The 16828-nt window shown below is 42.5% G+C and overlaps 1 protein-coding gene across 1 annotated transcript in view; it reads left to right on the plus strand.

Moving 5' to 3' along the window:
- The window catches only part of tbc1d22a (TBC1 domain family, member 22a), a 185243-nt gene that overhangs the window by 75994 nt on the left and 92421 nt on the right, over positions 1 to 16828 (plus strand). The window contains exon 10 of the mRNA XM_031832031.1: positions 10111 to 10217. Coding sequence (XP_031687891.1) covers positions 10111 to 10217 — 107 coding nt within the window. The remainder of the gene's footprint in view (positions 1 to 10110; positions 10218 to 16828) is intronic.

Consider the following 16828-nt stretch of genomic DNA (forward strand, 5'->3'; position numbering starts at 1 on the left):
AATCAGACAGGTGCCTTGTAGGCTACACCATGACCATTTTCTTTATTTTTTTTCCCTACTGCTCGCAATCTCGATTGACCAACAGCCTATCGACTAAACAATCGACCAGTTGACTTATTGGGGTTCAGCCCTAGTCTGTGTGTGTGTTTGCTTGTTCCTGTGTACTAGTGTGTGTCTAGCCATACACCTGTATCCCGCTATTAATGGTCAAACACCTTTATCTCACCCTCCCATGGACTGGGCTTCACCTCGTATGGCTGCATCCCTGTTCTCTGGTCCTCTGTTCTCTATTGTCCCTCTTTCTCTCTGGTTCCTGTGTCCAGTCAGTGTGATGTTCAGTGCCTGTGTCCTCGCTCCTGCTCTGTCTCTCTGTCTGTGTGTTTGTGATGCTCAGTGGCCATGTCACCTTGCCTCTGTAGTGGCTGATCACAGGCTACAGCCCCTCTCTTTCTCCTGACGATACGCTTCGACAGATAGCATGGTCCTATCGTTCGAGAGGGAGGGAGAGTGTGTGTTTGTGCAGAGCTTGGGACTTTTCACTCTGCCTATTTAACCCTCACACTCTTACTGACACGTTCTTCCTCTCAGCAAAAGGCTCTTATTATTGCATATGAACTACACCTTGGGTTTGTGTGTCATGTTGACTCATAGAAATAGAACTCATTCTAGCTTTGTGGCGTCTACTACTGATGACGTCAGAAACTGAGTGGTGGCTCAGTGACTTGTCTTAGTAAAGAGTGTGTAGGGGAGAGAGGTAGAGTGAGTGTGTGGCTGAATAAAGCAGAGAACACTGTGTAGGTGACTCAGATCTCCCAATATAACAAAGGAAATCATTTGCTGTGCTTCCTTCGCAATGGAAATTCACTTCTTTAGCATTGTCCCAGGCTTCAGTTCCTCCAGTGACCACAGGGGGAGCTGTTGATTTGTGGAACAAGTAGTACAGACGAATAGAAACACAGCGCCTTCTTTCTTGTACCCTTGTTCATGCATACTCTGAGTTAGCCCCAATTCCACATCAACCCCCTTACCCCCAAGACACTTGTACACACTCCTATACAAGTGTCTCCCCTACCCTCACCTCACTTGAACAGAACAATGTTAAACTGGCAGTTAAGACGACCTGGGGAGGGTCTGATTTGTATTAAGGCAGTGGTCACCAAGTCGAGATCTACCACTCAGAAAAAAAAGAAAAAAACGTAATAAAAATAGCTCTGTAGGAATGAGGTTTGTGCAGCAAGTCTAATACATTATCACATCATATTGGCTATGATTGGCCTGCCAATATTGTTCTTCTCAGACCATATTATATTTCAGAACTCGTGCTTTGATAACAAAATAGATCAGTTGTTGCATCACTTGCTAGGCACAGCTGAGCATAAATTGAAATAATTCGCTTTTTTATTTTACTGGACTTGATCTGTATCTGATGGTCAGTCTCAGCGGAGGAAAGGAGAGAGCAGCAGAGTGTCTGCCTCTCATGGCCCCTGCTCTCTCTCTTCCTCTGGTGAGACTGAACAGAGGGGACACAGTCTTCCACCTGATGGGGCAACTGGAGTCGCACCACTTTATTTCTGCCTCATGCACGAATTCATGGTGTTCGCATGACCAGAACAAGTGAAATATTCTTCGATATTAAAATAGACACGACAAGCTGCTAATAATAAAAACGCAACATATTGATACACTTGGCTACTTCATTCTTTGCAGCTGCAGTGCTGCTTGTAGCACGAGTGGAAGTAGGGATAAGCGTATTTTATGTTTTGTAAAAGTGTTGGAGAAAGAAACTGACAAGAATGAATTCTTTGATAGTTTCGTGGAAGCTGTAGGCACGTTGATATGAGCTATCCGATTGGCCAGCACAGTAGGCGCACTTGATTTAGCTCTCCTGGTCTGCCGGGTAGACGGAGTTTGTCCCTTCAGACAAATTAAACGGTTAAAAATGGGAAGACTTCGCCCACCCGGGGTGCAGGGCTTCTGAATCAAGTGGACCTACCGCCAGCAGCGCAAGACGAATACAAATAGATAGAGAGGTGCGCAAGGCTATATCGTTGGCTTTTCTACAGAAATGTTTGGTGATCAACCAGTCGATCGCAATCGACCGGTTGGTGAACACTGTATTAACTTCTTGCGTCGAGCAATCCCGTATCCGGGAGCGTAATCATAGCCTCAAGCTCATTACCATAACGCAACGTTAACTATTCATGAAAATCGCAACTTAAATGAAATAAATATATTGGCTCACAAGCTTAGCCTTTTTTTAACAACACTGTCATCTCAGATTTTCAAAATATGCTTTTCAACCATAACTACACAAGCATTTGTGTAAGAGTATTGATAGCTAGCATAGCATTAAGCCTAGCATTCAGCAGGCAACATTTTCACAAAAACAAGAAAAGCATTCAAATAAAATTATTTACCTTTGAAGAACTTCGGATGTTTTCAATGAGGAGACTCTCAGTTAGACAGCAAATGTTCAGTTTTTCCCAAAAGATTATTTGTGTAGGAGAAATCGCTCTGTTTTGTTAATCACGTTTGGCTAAGAAAAAAACCAGAAAATTCAGTCATTACAACGCCAAACTTTTTTCCAAATTAACTCCATAATATCGACAGAAACATGGCAAACGTTGTTTAGAATCAATCCTCAAGGTGTTTTTCACATATCTATTCGATGATAAATCATTCGTGGCAGTTTGGTTTCTCCTCTGAACCAAATGGAAAAATGCACGCAGCTGGAGATTATTCGACGGGGGACACCAAGCGAGAACCTGGTAAATGTAGTCTCTTATGGTCAATCTTCCAATGATATGCCTACAAATACGTCACAATGCTGCAGACACCTTGGGGAAACGACAGAAAGTATAGGCTCATTCCTGGCGCATTCACAGCCATATAAGGAGACATTGGAACACAGCGCCTTCAAAATCTGGGACATTTCCTGTTTGAAATTTCATCTTGGTTTCGCCTGTAGCATCAGTTCTGTGGCACTCACAGATAATATCTTTGCAGTTTTGGAAACGTCAGAGTGTTTTCTTTCCAAAGCTGTCAATTATATGCATAGTCGAGCATCTTTTCATGACAAAATATCTTGTTTAAAACGGGAATGTTTTTTTATCCAAAAATTAAAAGAAATTAAAAATTATCGAAGAAGTTAAGGGCTCATGAAAAGGCTCTCCACAATCTATCCATCCAGCCATTCCTTCTCCCTGTCCATATTAGAGCCTGTCTTCAGCAGTTTCTCTCTTCTCTCTTCTCCCTATTTACCTGAGGGCGGCTGCTGCTCACCTCCCCTGGTGTTACCTGTCAGAGTAGCCACTGAGGACAGACAAACGTAATAGGCGGCTGGCCAGTGATGTGTATAAAGAGAGAGTGGTTCGTCAGGTGTGTGAGAGTAGTAGAGTGTGATTAATCAGTATCATCTCCCTCTAGTGTTCCACTCTGTTGCAGTTGTCAAGAATGTGTCAAACCCTACATACAGCCCTCCCTAAAGCCCACACCATATCTGTCACACACACCTCATGTTCCCCACGCCTCACCTAATCAATCGGGTTATATGTTCATGATCCCATATGGCATCCATCAGCGTGATAAGAAATTATATTACACCTGGTCTATATTAACCCAGGTCGACACATGATGGACATGTAGAGGTAATTAGAAGGACGTATGGTTAACAAGGCAACAAATTATTGTATTTTTTCATTCGCTGTATGTATGGCTTATAGGTCCTTATGGGAAACATGTTGTGCATGAGAAGATGCATATACAGTTGAAGTCGGAAGTTTACATACACTTAGGTTGGAGTCATTAAAACTCGTTTTTCAACCACTCCACAAATTTCTTGTTAACAAACTATAGTTTTGGCAAGTCGATTAAGGACATCTACTTTGTGCATGACCGAAGCTTCTGATAGGATAATTGACATAATTTTTAATAATAAAAAAAGGAAACCTATTATTCTGACATTTCACATTCTTAAAATAAAGTGGGGATCCTAACTGACCTAAGACAGGGAATTTCTGCTCGGATTAAATGTCAGGAATCGTGAAACTGACTAACACAAATGGGACAGGAGATATGCTTGTTCAAAGTCTGGAATTTGGTGTCTGCGATATCATATGTGACTAAAAGAACATAAGTATTAGGGTTTAATATTTTCCAGGTATTTTACAAATGTTGCATCCCGAGAATAATTCACCTTTCTTCCGGGTAACCCGGTATTTCCCGCCAAAACCGGAAGTGTCATTGAAAGCATTATAAATCATATAAATATGTCTGGATTTTATTAGAGCTTTGATCAGCATGGAAATTTTAACCTGATGCTTCCCGAGTCTGATGAGACTTATATATTATATTATATATTAAATATATTAAATACACAGCATATATATTATATATTAAATACACATATATATATATATATTAAATACACTGCTCAAAAAAATTAAGGGAACACTAAAATAACACATCCTAGATCTGAATGAATTAAATATTGTTATTAAATTGTTTTTTCTTTACATAATTGAATGTGCTGACAACAAAATCACACAAAAATGATCAATGGAAATCAGATGTATCAACCCATGGAGGTCTGAATTTGGAGTCACACTCAAAATTAAAGTGGAAAACTACACTACAGGCTGATCCAACTTTGATGTAATGTCCTTAAAACAAGTCAAAATGAGGCTCAGTAGTGTGTGTGGCCTCCACGTGCCTGTATGACTCCCTACAACGCCTGGGCATGCTCCTGATGAGGTGGCGGATGGTCTCCTGAGGGATCTCCTCCCAGACCTGGACTAAAGCATCCGCCAACTCCTGGACAGTCTGTGGTGGATGGAGCGAGACATGATGTCACAGATATGCTCAATTGGATTCAGGTCTGGGGAACGGGCGGGCCAGTCCATAGCATCAATGCCTTCCTCTTCCTCCCAGGAACTGCTGACACACTCCAGCCACATGAGGTCTAGCATTGTCTTGCATTAGGAGGAACCCAGGGCCAACCGCACCAGCATATGGTCTCACAAGGGGTCTGAGGATCTCATCTCGGTACCCAATGGCAGTCAGGCTACCTCTGGCGAGCACATGGAGGGCTGTGCGGCCCCCCAAAGAAATGCCACCCCACACCATGACTGACCCACCACCAAACCGGTCATGCTGGAGGATGTTGCAGGCAGCAGAACATTCTCCACGGCGTCTCCATACTCTGTCACGTCTGTCACGTGCTCAGTGTGAACCTGTTTTCATCTGTGAAGAGCACAGGGCGCCAGTGGCAAATTTGCCAATCTTGGTGTTCTCTGGCAAATGCCAAACGTCCTGCACGGTGTTGGGCTGTGAGCACAACCCCCACCTGTGGACGTCCACCCGACATACCACCCTCATGGAGTCTGTTTCTGATCGTTTGAGCAGACACATGCACATTTGTGGCCTGTTGGAGTTCATTTTGCAGGGCTCTGGCAGTACTCCTCCTGCTCCTCCTTGCACAAAGGCAGAGGTAGCGGTCCTGCTGCTGGGTTGTTGCCCTTCTACGGCCTCCTCCACGTCTCCTGATGTACTGGCCTGTCTCCTGGTAGCACCTCCATGCTCTGGACACTACGCTGACAGACACAGCAAACCTTCTTGCCACAGCTCGCATTGATGTGCCATCCTGGATGAGCTGTACTACCTGAGCCACTTGTGTGGGTTGTAGACTCCGTCTCATGCTACCACTAGAGTGAAAGCACCGCCAGCATTCAAAATTGACCAAAACATCAGCCAGGAAGCATAGGAACTGAGAAGTGGTCTGTGGTCACCACCTGCAGAACCTCTCCTTTATTGGGGGTGTCTTGCTAATTGCCTATAATTTCCACCTGTTGTCTATTCCATTTGCACAACAGCATGTGGAATTTATTGTCAATCAGTGTTGCTTCCTAAGTGGACAGTTTGATTTCACAGAAGTGTGATCGACTTGGAGTTACATTGTGTTGTTTAAGTGTTCCCTTTATTTTTTTGAGCAGTGTAAATTTTTTGAGCCCAACATTAATTACATTTAACGAGCCCGATCCCCCCAAAAAGCCCAAATGATCTTGCTGTTATCCAATACATATATGATATAGGCTACTGCACATTACGCACGACAGAAAAACAGAAAATTCCATAGGTAGCCAGCAATATGCTCTCTTGAGTACATAAATGAAACCTGCTCCAGCACCAGGAATTGCGCACATCGTTCAAATAATGCTAAAGCAGAAGATAACATGCGACTCTGGTTCAGCACATTGCCTACAAAGTTACAAGTACAGGCTAGCGAATTGGGATTTTAATTTGGAAATATATTATGGCCTATTTGTATAATTAGTAGGCTTACGCATACAGTATATAGCTTTAATAATATTTCCCCTAATGTTATTAGCCTACCTCTTTCTCTCTCTATCGTTGCTTCATTCATTCCTTGCCTTTCAACAGGTAAATGCAATACGTTTTGTTGCCCTTATCTTCATCATTCTAATAACGTCCTTTAATAATATAGGACTAGAATTAGAGGCAGATGGCTTTCACTTCTCTTCACAAACATTGAATGTTTATGGGCCTGAATAAATAACTGCTATAGCCTACCGCCATCGCAGGTTCGCTCTTCTTTTGGCTGCCGTGTTTAACATTCATCAAAAATGAGCTTGTGTCCCTCTTCGAATTGTCTATTGGTATAAGAAATGCAAAAGAGTTAAGTAATGTTTTTTTAATGAGAGGCCAGCGGAGCACAGGTGCTTGCGTATTGCGCATGAGACAAGCTTATAAGCTTATTATGCATAATCCAAAAGGCTAATACTGCATTGAATGTATTACCCGAAAGAAGTAGGCTAGGACATCTATATATAGGATTGTATATCAATCAAGAACAGGATTATCTATTTTGGATGCAATTTAAATAGAGTTAATGGAGAGAGAGAGAAAGACTGAAAGTGCTCACACGTGCATTGATTCAAAGCAACGATTTTCAAGTGATAGGCTGATAAAAAAAATCTGCAGCGGCAATTAAAAAAATATATCTTTGCAATTAAAAAATAATATGATCCCCCGAAAGCCAGATGGAGGCAAGACTTCAGTCTTTATATTACCTATCACAAGAAAAGAAAGTTAACCTGATGAGATGATTGGTCTACATGCATTGTGAACTGCGTTGCATACGGCGTTGGGCTGTCTGTCCCCACCCTGAGTGTTGATACATCATGCAGAGGCCGTAGCAAAGCCAGATTTAGACATCACATATCATTTAGCAGGTCCATTTCAAGCTATGCTGTTCATATAGATAATTTACTGGTTTCTCAGTTATTTATCCTGGTCAAAGGGAGTGATTTTGGGCAGTAAATCTCGGTAACCGGGTTCCCACCATTCAACCCTTGTACGTATGTACACTACCGTTCAAAAGTTTGGGGTCACTTAGAAATGTCCTTGTTTTTGAAAGAAAAGCAAATAACATCAAATTGAAAAGAAGTACAGTGTAGACATTGTTAATGTTGTAAATGACTATTGCAGCTGGAAACGGTAGATTTTTTAATGGAATATAAGCGTACAGAGGCCCATTTATCAGCAAACATCACTCCTGTGTTCCAATGTCACACTGTGGTAGCTAATCCAAGTTTATCATTTTAAAAGGCTAATTGATCATTAGACAACCCTTTTGCAATATGTTACCCACGGATGGACTTCATTGCTGATGTAGAGCTTCATAATCTGTACTGTATTTCCATGGCTTTTGAAGATATTATGCATGGTTTAGATGATAGGTCTATGTGCAGAGAACATACTGAAAGAGTAAGATGGCACTAAAATGTTCAGTATTTTTTTAAAATATAGATTAGTGCTGTATATTTGAATGACTGTGGAGAGTAGATGTAGTTGAATGACTATGGTTGTAGATGTAGTAAGAAGCATCAGTCTGCATAACCACAGCAACTCGCCCAAGCCTCCCCATTTCTCCTTCACCCAAATCCAGATAGCTGATGTTCTGAAAGAGCTGCAAAATCTGGCCCCCTCAAATCAGCCGGGCTAGACAATCTGGACCCTCTCTTTCTAAAATGATCTGCCAAAATTGTTGCAACCCCTATTACTAGCCTGTTCAACCTCTCTTTCGTGTCGTCTGAGATTCCCAAACATTAGAAAGCTGCCGCGATCATCCCCCTCTTCAAAGGTGGAGACACTCTAGACCCAAACTGCTACAGACGTATCTCTCTCTTACCCTGCCTTTCTAAGGTCTTCGAAAGCCAAGTTAACAAACAGATTACCAACCATTTCGAATCCCACCGTACCTTCTCCGCTATGCAATCTGGTTTCAGAGCTGGTCATGGGTGCACCTCAGCCACGCTCAATGTCCTAAACGATATCAGAACCGCCATCGATAAGAGACATTACTGTGCAGCTGTATTCATCGACCTGGCCAAGGCTTTCAACTCTGTCAATCACCCCATTCTTATCGGCAGACAAAACAGTCTTGCTTTCTCAAATGATTGCCTCGCCTGGTTCATTAACTACATCTCTGATAGAGTTCAATGTGTCAAATCGGAGGGCCTGTTGTCTGGACCTCTGGCAGTCTCTATGGGGGTGCCACAGGGTTAAATTCTCAGGCCGACTCTCTTCTCTGTATACATCCATGATGTCACTCTTGCTGCTGGCGATTCTCTGATCCACCTCTATGCAGACGACACCATTCTGTGTATTTCTGGCCCTTCTTTGGGCACTGTGTTAACTAACCTCCAGACGAGCTTCAATGCCATATCTCTCCTTCCGTTACCCCCAACAGCTCTTAAATGCAAGTAAAACTAAATGCATGCTCTTCAACCGATCGCTGCCCGCACCTGCCCGCCCGTCCAGCATCACTACTTTGGACGGTTATGACTTAAAATATGTGGACAACTACAAATACCTAGGTGTCTGGTTAGACTGTAAACTCTCCTTCCAGACTCGCATCAAACATCTACAATCCAAAATTAAATCTAGAATCGGCTTCCTATTTCGCAACAAAGCCTCCTTCACTCATGCTGCCAAACACACCCTCGTAAAACTGACCATCCTCGACTTCGGCGATGTCATTTACAAAATAGCCTCCAACACTCTACTCAACAAATTGGATGCAGTCTATCACAGTGCCATTCGTTTTGTCACCAAAGCCCCATATACTACCCACCACTGTTACCTGTACGCTCCTGTTGGCTGGCCCTCGCCTCATACTCGTCGCCAAACCCACTGGCTCCAGGTCATCTACAAGTCTCTGCTAGGTAAAGCCTCGCCTTATCTCAGCTCACTGGTCACCATAGCAGCACCCACCCATAGCACGCGCTCCAACAGGTATATCTCACTGGTCACCCCCAAAGCCAAATCTTTGGCCGCCTTTCCTTCCAGTTCTCTGCTGCCAATGACTGGAACGAACTGCAAAAATCACTGAAGCTGGAGACTCATATCTCCCTTACTAGCTTTAAGCACCAGCTGTCAGAGCAGCTCACAGATCACTGCACCTGTACATAGCCCATCTGTAAATAGCCCATCCAACTACCTCATCTCCATACTGTATTTATTTATCTTGCTCCTTTGCACCCCAGTATCCCTACGTGCAGAAGATGAATGTGCAAATCAATCACTCCAGTGTTTAATTGTTATATTGTAATTACTTTGCCACCGTGGCCTATTTATTAACTTTTTCTACTGTATTATTGACTGTATGTTTGTTTATTCCATGCGTAAGTCTGTGTTGCTGTATTTGTTGAACTGCTTTGCTTTATTCTTGGCCAGATCGCAGTTGTAAATGAGAACTTGTTCTCAACTAGCCTACCTGGTCAAATAAAGGTGAAATACTTGTATTTGTATTTTTATAATGTAAGTAATGTGTGTGTGAATGGGGGTGGAGAGGAAATTGACACATTAACAGGTGTTGTTAGAGAGACCCTCCATGAAGCGCTGAGAACAACCATCTGTACCACTACACTTCATCAAGGAGAGAGACTCCCCAGGCTCTCTTCACGAACATCTTTCTCTTATTTTTTTCCCAGTTTAATAGAAGGCCCCTGCTGTGATGCTGGTAGACCCAATTCACTCTTATTTTCACCCTCTCTCTCTCTCTCTCTCTCTCTCTCTCTCTTGGTACAGAGGAGGAGGTGGAGAACTTTGATGTGTCCAGCTTGCAGGAGGAGACTTTGCGGAACATCGAGGCTGACAGTTTCTGGTGCATGAGCAAGCTGTTGGACGGCATTCAGGTACATGGATTCTCCTTTCCTTTCCGCTGTTTACATTCACTGTGTGCCTGTGTGTGTGTAACACCGCCACAGGAGAGAACGGTTAGGCTTGTGTATATTTATGTGGAGTAGTAGTTCCAGGGGTGTGTGTGTGTGTGTGTGTGTGTGTGTGTGTGTGTGTGTGTGTGTGTGTGTGTGTGTGTGTGTGTGTGTGTGTGTGTGTGTGTGTGTGTGTGTGTGTGTGTGTGTGTGTTGATTTGGCCACAAACATGAATGCATACAGGTTTAGTCACAATAGGTTCCCCTGTGTGTAGGTTAGTTTCTCCCTCCCACCTTCCCCCTCTGTTCCATCTCTTCAGAATTAGAGTGTGTGGTACATATTCTCTTTCTGCACTGTACCGTAGCCAAATACAGCCTTTTACCTGTCAGCCTGGTGGTGGGCAGCGTTGAGCATATCACCCAGGGAACTGGTCCGCCTCCTCACTTTCTCGCTCTCTTTGTCGCTTATTGATTTACAGCCATAACATTAGAGCCCCGTGTGTGTGTGTGAGTGTGCCCGTATGTGTGAGCATGCGAGTGTGTGTTTGGCCTTGATGTAAATGGCCCCATACACAGAGTTCGCTAGGCAGTGGAAGAAGGCAGGTAGGTGGCAAGGCTATATTCTCCATACAGCCATTCAACAGTGTGTTCAGAGCGGAGTGTTGCTACTAGCCACATGCCCGACACTGCTCCTGGGTGTTGCCCGCTTCCACCGTTTTGTCTCGCTGTGTTTTTTTCTAAACACTCGCAAGGGATGAAATGTTGTGTAATTACACCAGGGTGCGGAAGAGGATTCGATTTACTTCAACCAGTACTCTCTCTCTTTTTCTCCGTCTCTCTCTCACTCTCGCTCGCTCTCTCTCTCTCTCTCTCTCTCTCGCTCTCGCTCTCTCTCTCTCTCGCTCTCTCTCGCGCTCTCTCTTGCGCTCTCTCTCGCGCTCTCTCTCCTTCTCTCTCGCACTCACTCACTCACTCACTCACTCACTCACTCACACACACACACAGATTGCCTTTTTGGCATGAAATACAATTTGTAGATCTTGCCAAAGCAGTATAGTTGTACAGCATTTCAGTAAATACAATGAGGATAATTAAATGTATTTACTTAACCTTTATTTTTATCAAGGAGTCATACTGAGACCAAGGTTTACAGATGAGCCCTGAATGACATACATGACAGAAAATACACACATAAATAGAAAATGCAAGCAGAAAGAAGAACACGGTCATAAAAAACAAACGCTTTCATCAGTGATACGGTCCTCAATCAGCTTTCTGAATTGCCCTCGAGTCCCCAAAATATCAAATTGAAGAACATTTTGAAGATAAAATTTTTTTAAAAAAGATGCAAGAACTTAAAGCTGATTTACCGAACTCAGTAGAGACCAAAGGAATTTCCAAAGTTATCCCTGAAACCGGGTGTGGTAACTAGTATGTCTAAAGTTTAGTAAAGATGTTGGGTACAGTGGGACTGTTTGTTAAAGGGATTTTTTAATGAAAACATAGAAATGTATCAACCTACGTGACATCAAAGAGGGCCAGCCAACTTTCTGGTAGAGAATGCCTCGATGAGCACTAAAATTGTCACCCAGTAATATAGCTCTGTGCGCTATGATGAACAGCAACTAACTGCTTTAATGAAGTGGCAGCTGTGTTCATATACAGTTGAAGTCGGATGTTTACATACACTTAGGTTGGAGTCATTAAAACTAGTTTTTCAACCACTCCACATATTTCTTGATAACAAACTATAGTTTTGGCAAGTCGGTTAGGACATCTACTTTGCGCATGACACAAGTCATTTTTCCAACAATTGTTTACAGACAGATTATTTCACTTATAATTCACTGTATCACAATTTCAGTGGGTCAGAATTTTCCATGCACTAAGTTGACTGTGCCTTAAACAGCTTGGGAAAATTCCAGAAAAGTATTTTGAGTCAATTGGAGGTGTACCTGTGGAAGTATTTCAAGGTCTACCTTCAAACTCAGTGCAACCTCAAGTCTGTTTCATCCTTGGGAGCAATTTCCAAACGCCTGAAGGTACCACGTTCTTCTGTACAAACAATAGTACGCAAGTATAAACACCATGGGACCACGCAACCGTCATACCGCTCAGGATGGAGACTCGTTCTGTCTCCTACAGATGAACATACTTTGGTGCGAAAAGTGCAAATCAATCCCAGAACAACAACAAAGGACCTTGTGAAGATGTTGGAGGAAACCGGTGCAAAGTATCTATATCCACAGTAAAACGAGTCCTATACTGACATAACCTGAAAGGCCGCTCAGCAATGAAGAAGCCACTGCTCCAAAACTGCCATTAAAAACCAGACTACGGTTTGCAACTGCACATGGGGACAAAGGTCGTACTTTTTGGTGAAATGTCCTCTGGTCTGATGAAACAAAAATAGAACTGTTTGGCCATAATGACCATCGTTATGTTTGGAGGAAAAAGGGGGGGCTTGCAAGCTGAAGAACACCATCCCAACCGTGAAGCATGGGGGTGGCAGCATCATGTTGTGGGGGTGCTTTGCTGCAGGAGGGACTGGTGTACTTGGAAAATGATGTGGAAATATTGAAGCAACATCTCAAGACATCAGTCAAGAAGTTAAAGCTTTGTCGCAATGAGTCTTACAAATGGACATTGACCCCAAGCATATTTCCAAAGTTGTGGCAAAATGGCTTAAGAAACACAAAATATTGGAGTGGCCATTGTAAAGCCCTGACCTCAATCCGTTAGAACATGTGTGGGCAGAACTGAATAAGTGTGTGTGAGCAAGGAGGCCTACAAACCTGACTTAGTTACACCAGCTCTGTCAGGAGGAATGGGCCAAAATTCACCCAACTTATTGTGGGAAGCTTGTGGAATCAAACCTGAAATGTTTGACCCAATTTAAAATTTTTAAAGGCAATTCTACTAAACGCTAATTGAGTGTATGTAAACTTCTGACTCACTGGGAATGTGATGAAAGAAATAAAAGCTGAAATAAATCACTCTACTATTATTCTGACATTTCACATTTTTTAAATAAAGTGGTGATCCTAACTGACCTAAAACGGGGACTTTTTACTATGTTTAAATGTCAGGAACTGTGAAAAACTGAGTTTAATTGTATTTGGCTAAAGTGTATGTAAATGAACTGTAGACGTTGCCACTGTAGTCTAGGACTGATAGAAACATCAACTGAATATTCTGTTTTCTACTGTTTAGCGGTTGGCAGTGCCTATTTCTATAGAAGAAGCCCATTTTTATTTTGTATTTATTTATCTTCCATTTTTGCAGGTATTTTGTTTTAGGGGGTACTCTCAGCTTCTTAACTTACTCATCAATATGCTTTAAAAAAATTAATGAAATACAGTTCATTTGAGTAGTAATAATAATTGTACATATAATCATGTATACAGGTACAACACTACTGCTGTTGTATTGTGTAATCTTCAATAGATACCTTTTAAGATTATAAAAGAAAAAGACGGAATGAGAAATAAATAAACAACAAAATGTACATGCATGATGGTTACACTATTCATTACTTATAAGTTATATACAATGTAAATACTACATGGAATTAATGGTCATGTGATGACTCTTAGGCTATGGCAATCATATACATACTGTATCTCTCGTTCTCTCGCTCGCTCTTCTCTCTCCCGCTCTTTCTCTCTCCGCTCACCTCGCTTACTTCTATCATCTCTCTCCTCTCATCGTCTTTCCTGGCCTCTTTGTATCTGTCATTCAGAAGGCGGTCTGTCCTCTCCTTCACTCCAGTCTCTCTCTACTCCAGAGAGGGCCATTTGTATGCTGGTGACTCACCTCTCTTCAGAGGTAGCAGTGCATTAGGATGCACTCCCAGCCAGCTACCCTTTTGTGCTGTTTTGTCCCTAATTACCGCAGTAACTTGTGTACAAAGCTGATTCGCACAGGCACTTATGATTTTCTTCATAACTTCACAGTATACTCAGTTATAACCCAGGAATATTCGTACTTCACTTTTACACAGTGCTTAGAGGTGTTTGTGTGTGTCTGTGTGGGGCTGTGTCTGTGTGAGAGAGAGAGACAGGGACTGCCTCTGATTATTGCAGCAGAAAGGAATGCTTACTTTGAAGATTATCTGACACCATAGCATTCTTACATCTCCACGGAATGATATAAGATCGTGATGAACATATCATAATAGGTATTAAGCAGTAAACAACATTTTGTATCACAGCAAATTGCTTTTTTGACCTTTATCTTTGGACATTCAAGGACAATACAAAGGATGGCTAACAACACTAAGGATGTGTCCCATATGGCACCCTAGTCCCTACATAGTGCACTACTTTTGACCAAGAAGTGAACTATATAGGAAATAGGGTGCCATTTGCGATGCAGCCTCAATGAGGCTAACAACACTAGATGGCATTGCTCCTAGTATAGAAAGCAGACTGCAATTATTGACATCTTGGTTTCCTAAAAGCTCTAAAGTAAAATTCACAATAACATCCAGCTTTCAGACAGCTTTCTACAGCTTTCTGCCCTGAAGGCAGTACACCACAAAAACACTGCTTCATATAGCAATGTACAATACTCAATGTGTATCACTTGTCATATTATCTTTCATTTTGCACCAGCATGCATCAGAATCAAGCATGAGACTAGCTAACTAACCCCATCTTCTGTTTAGCTGTTCTTCTATTGGTCTCCCGCACCACTTGATGCCGTTTACATGTCACAATGACCTGTGTGGAAGCTAACATGCATTTCTTTAATCCTTGCTGTTTATGTTGAGCATTAGGTTTAGAGACAGATGGAGAGACTTTACAGGCTTTGATTCTGCTCCCTAGAGGCTCTTCGTATGGCACTCAATCAACGACACAACAAGACCACTCCTCTCTCTCTCTCTCACACACACACACACACACACACACACACACACACACACACACACACACACACACACACACACACACACACACACACACACACACACACTTGGTGAACTCACACAGCTGTGGGTACACTCACACACATCACCAGCTGTTGTGTTTTGATGACTGATATGTGAGCGGTGCAGCCTAAACCCCTGTGATTCGCCGAAGCGGGACACGGCACCACGCTGGCGTTTGCTTAACGCCGACCTCGGACCCCTGTGTTGGGCCCTGGGAGACCCCATCTCTGATTAGCACGGCTAGGTGATCTGTAAACAGATGTATGGTGTCATAGAGAGGAGAGCAGCTCTCTCAGGGAGGGAAGGGGCCACACAGCTTGCTTGTGAAGCTGGTGATCAGAGTTGGAGTCTTTTAGTTGGTGTTTATTTGACCAAAAGACCAATAAAGGTGCTCTAGTGAAGTGCACTCACCTACAAACACTTGGATTTTCTCTAGGAATTGATCATGTAATTGTATTCAGTAGCAAGACAAAATAACTGACATACATCCTTTGAAAACACCCTATAAAACATCCGAACCCAAAGAGGGTAATGGCTTTCTAGACCCCCCACTCCTCTGCTATTTAACCCCTGCACTCCCCGTCTCCTCTGTGGCTATTGTAGTAGTGGGAGAGAGAGAGAGAGAATAAGTTAACGGCTGGGACAGGATGGATAACAAACTGGCTAATTAAGGTGCTAGAGGTGTTCAGGCCCGTAAAGATTGTTTAGAAACCATTAGGGGCAAAATGACGTGCTCCTACCCCTCTCTGCCACACACACATAATTAGATATAGACAAGGTCACAGGAACCACACACAGACACACACACATGCACACACACACCCTCTCTCTGTTGCTCCTGTAGGATCTGCTGCTGTCGACAGAATGTAGTAGCATTTACGCTGGGACAAAGGAGCCAAAGCACGCTTTTATTAAATCTCCTAAATAAATAGGTCCCTTATGGGGCCTTGTCGCTAAAACACATTCAGTGATATTAATGAGCCACTTGTTTATATAGCCTATTTTTAACGTGCTCTATAGCTAACTTAACAGAGAAGAAATTGGAAGCATTTACCTCAGAGCCCCTAGAGATTAGTGGTATAAAACACTGTGAAAGCTACTGTGAGAGTAGTATCAGATCTGGAATAGAAAAGGCTTTTCTTTCCGTAATATATTAATAAATTCCTCTCAGCTTGAACTTTAAATGGAGCTTAAATGATTTTCCAGCAACTAGGTTACTTGTCATTACAATGGCCTTCTTTTTAATTTAGCTTTTCTGTTGTGTTATAAAACTAGTATTGGCGTCTAGTTTTACATGGTTGTTTAAAGTGCCATTTGTTCTGTTGTCTCAGTCTTTCCGAAATCTTCTTGTCTGTCTGGATTAGCTGTTTACCATTTTCTTCAGTAATCTGCTCCACTACTTAACTAGATGCAGACAGACACACAAACATACAAAGATGTTAAACACTGGCTAGCTAGCCCCACACACTAGGGTTGGGCGGTATCCAGATTTCCATATCTTCATACCGTCCTTCTCTCACCCCGGGATTTACAGTATTAATGGATTAATACACAAGTAATATCACATTTTCATGGTGGCTGCTAGCTAAATATGCTAACGAGTGCAAACAAAAATAAAGAATTGTAAAGACAGGCAATCCAGCTCATAAATTTGTACATA

This window comes from Oncorhynchus kisutch, linkage group LG9, assembly GCF_002021735.2.
Source record: "Oncorhynchus kisutch isolate 150728-3 linkage group LG9, Okis_V2, whole genome shotgun sequence".
Lineage (NCBI taxonomy): Eukaryota > Metazoa > Chordata > Actinopteri > Salmoniformes > Salmonidae > Oncorhynchus > Oncorhynchus kisutch.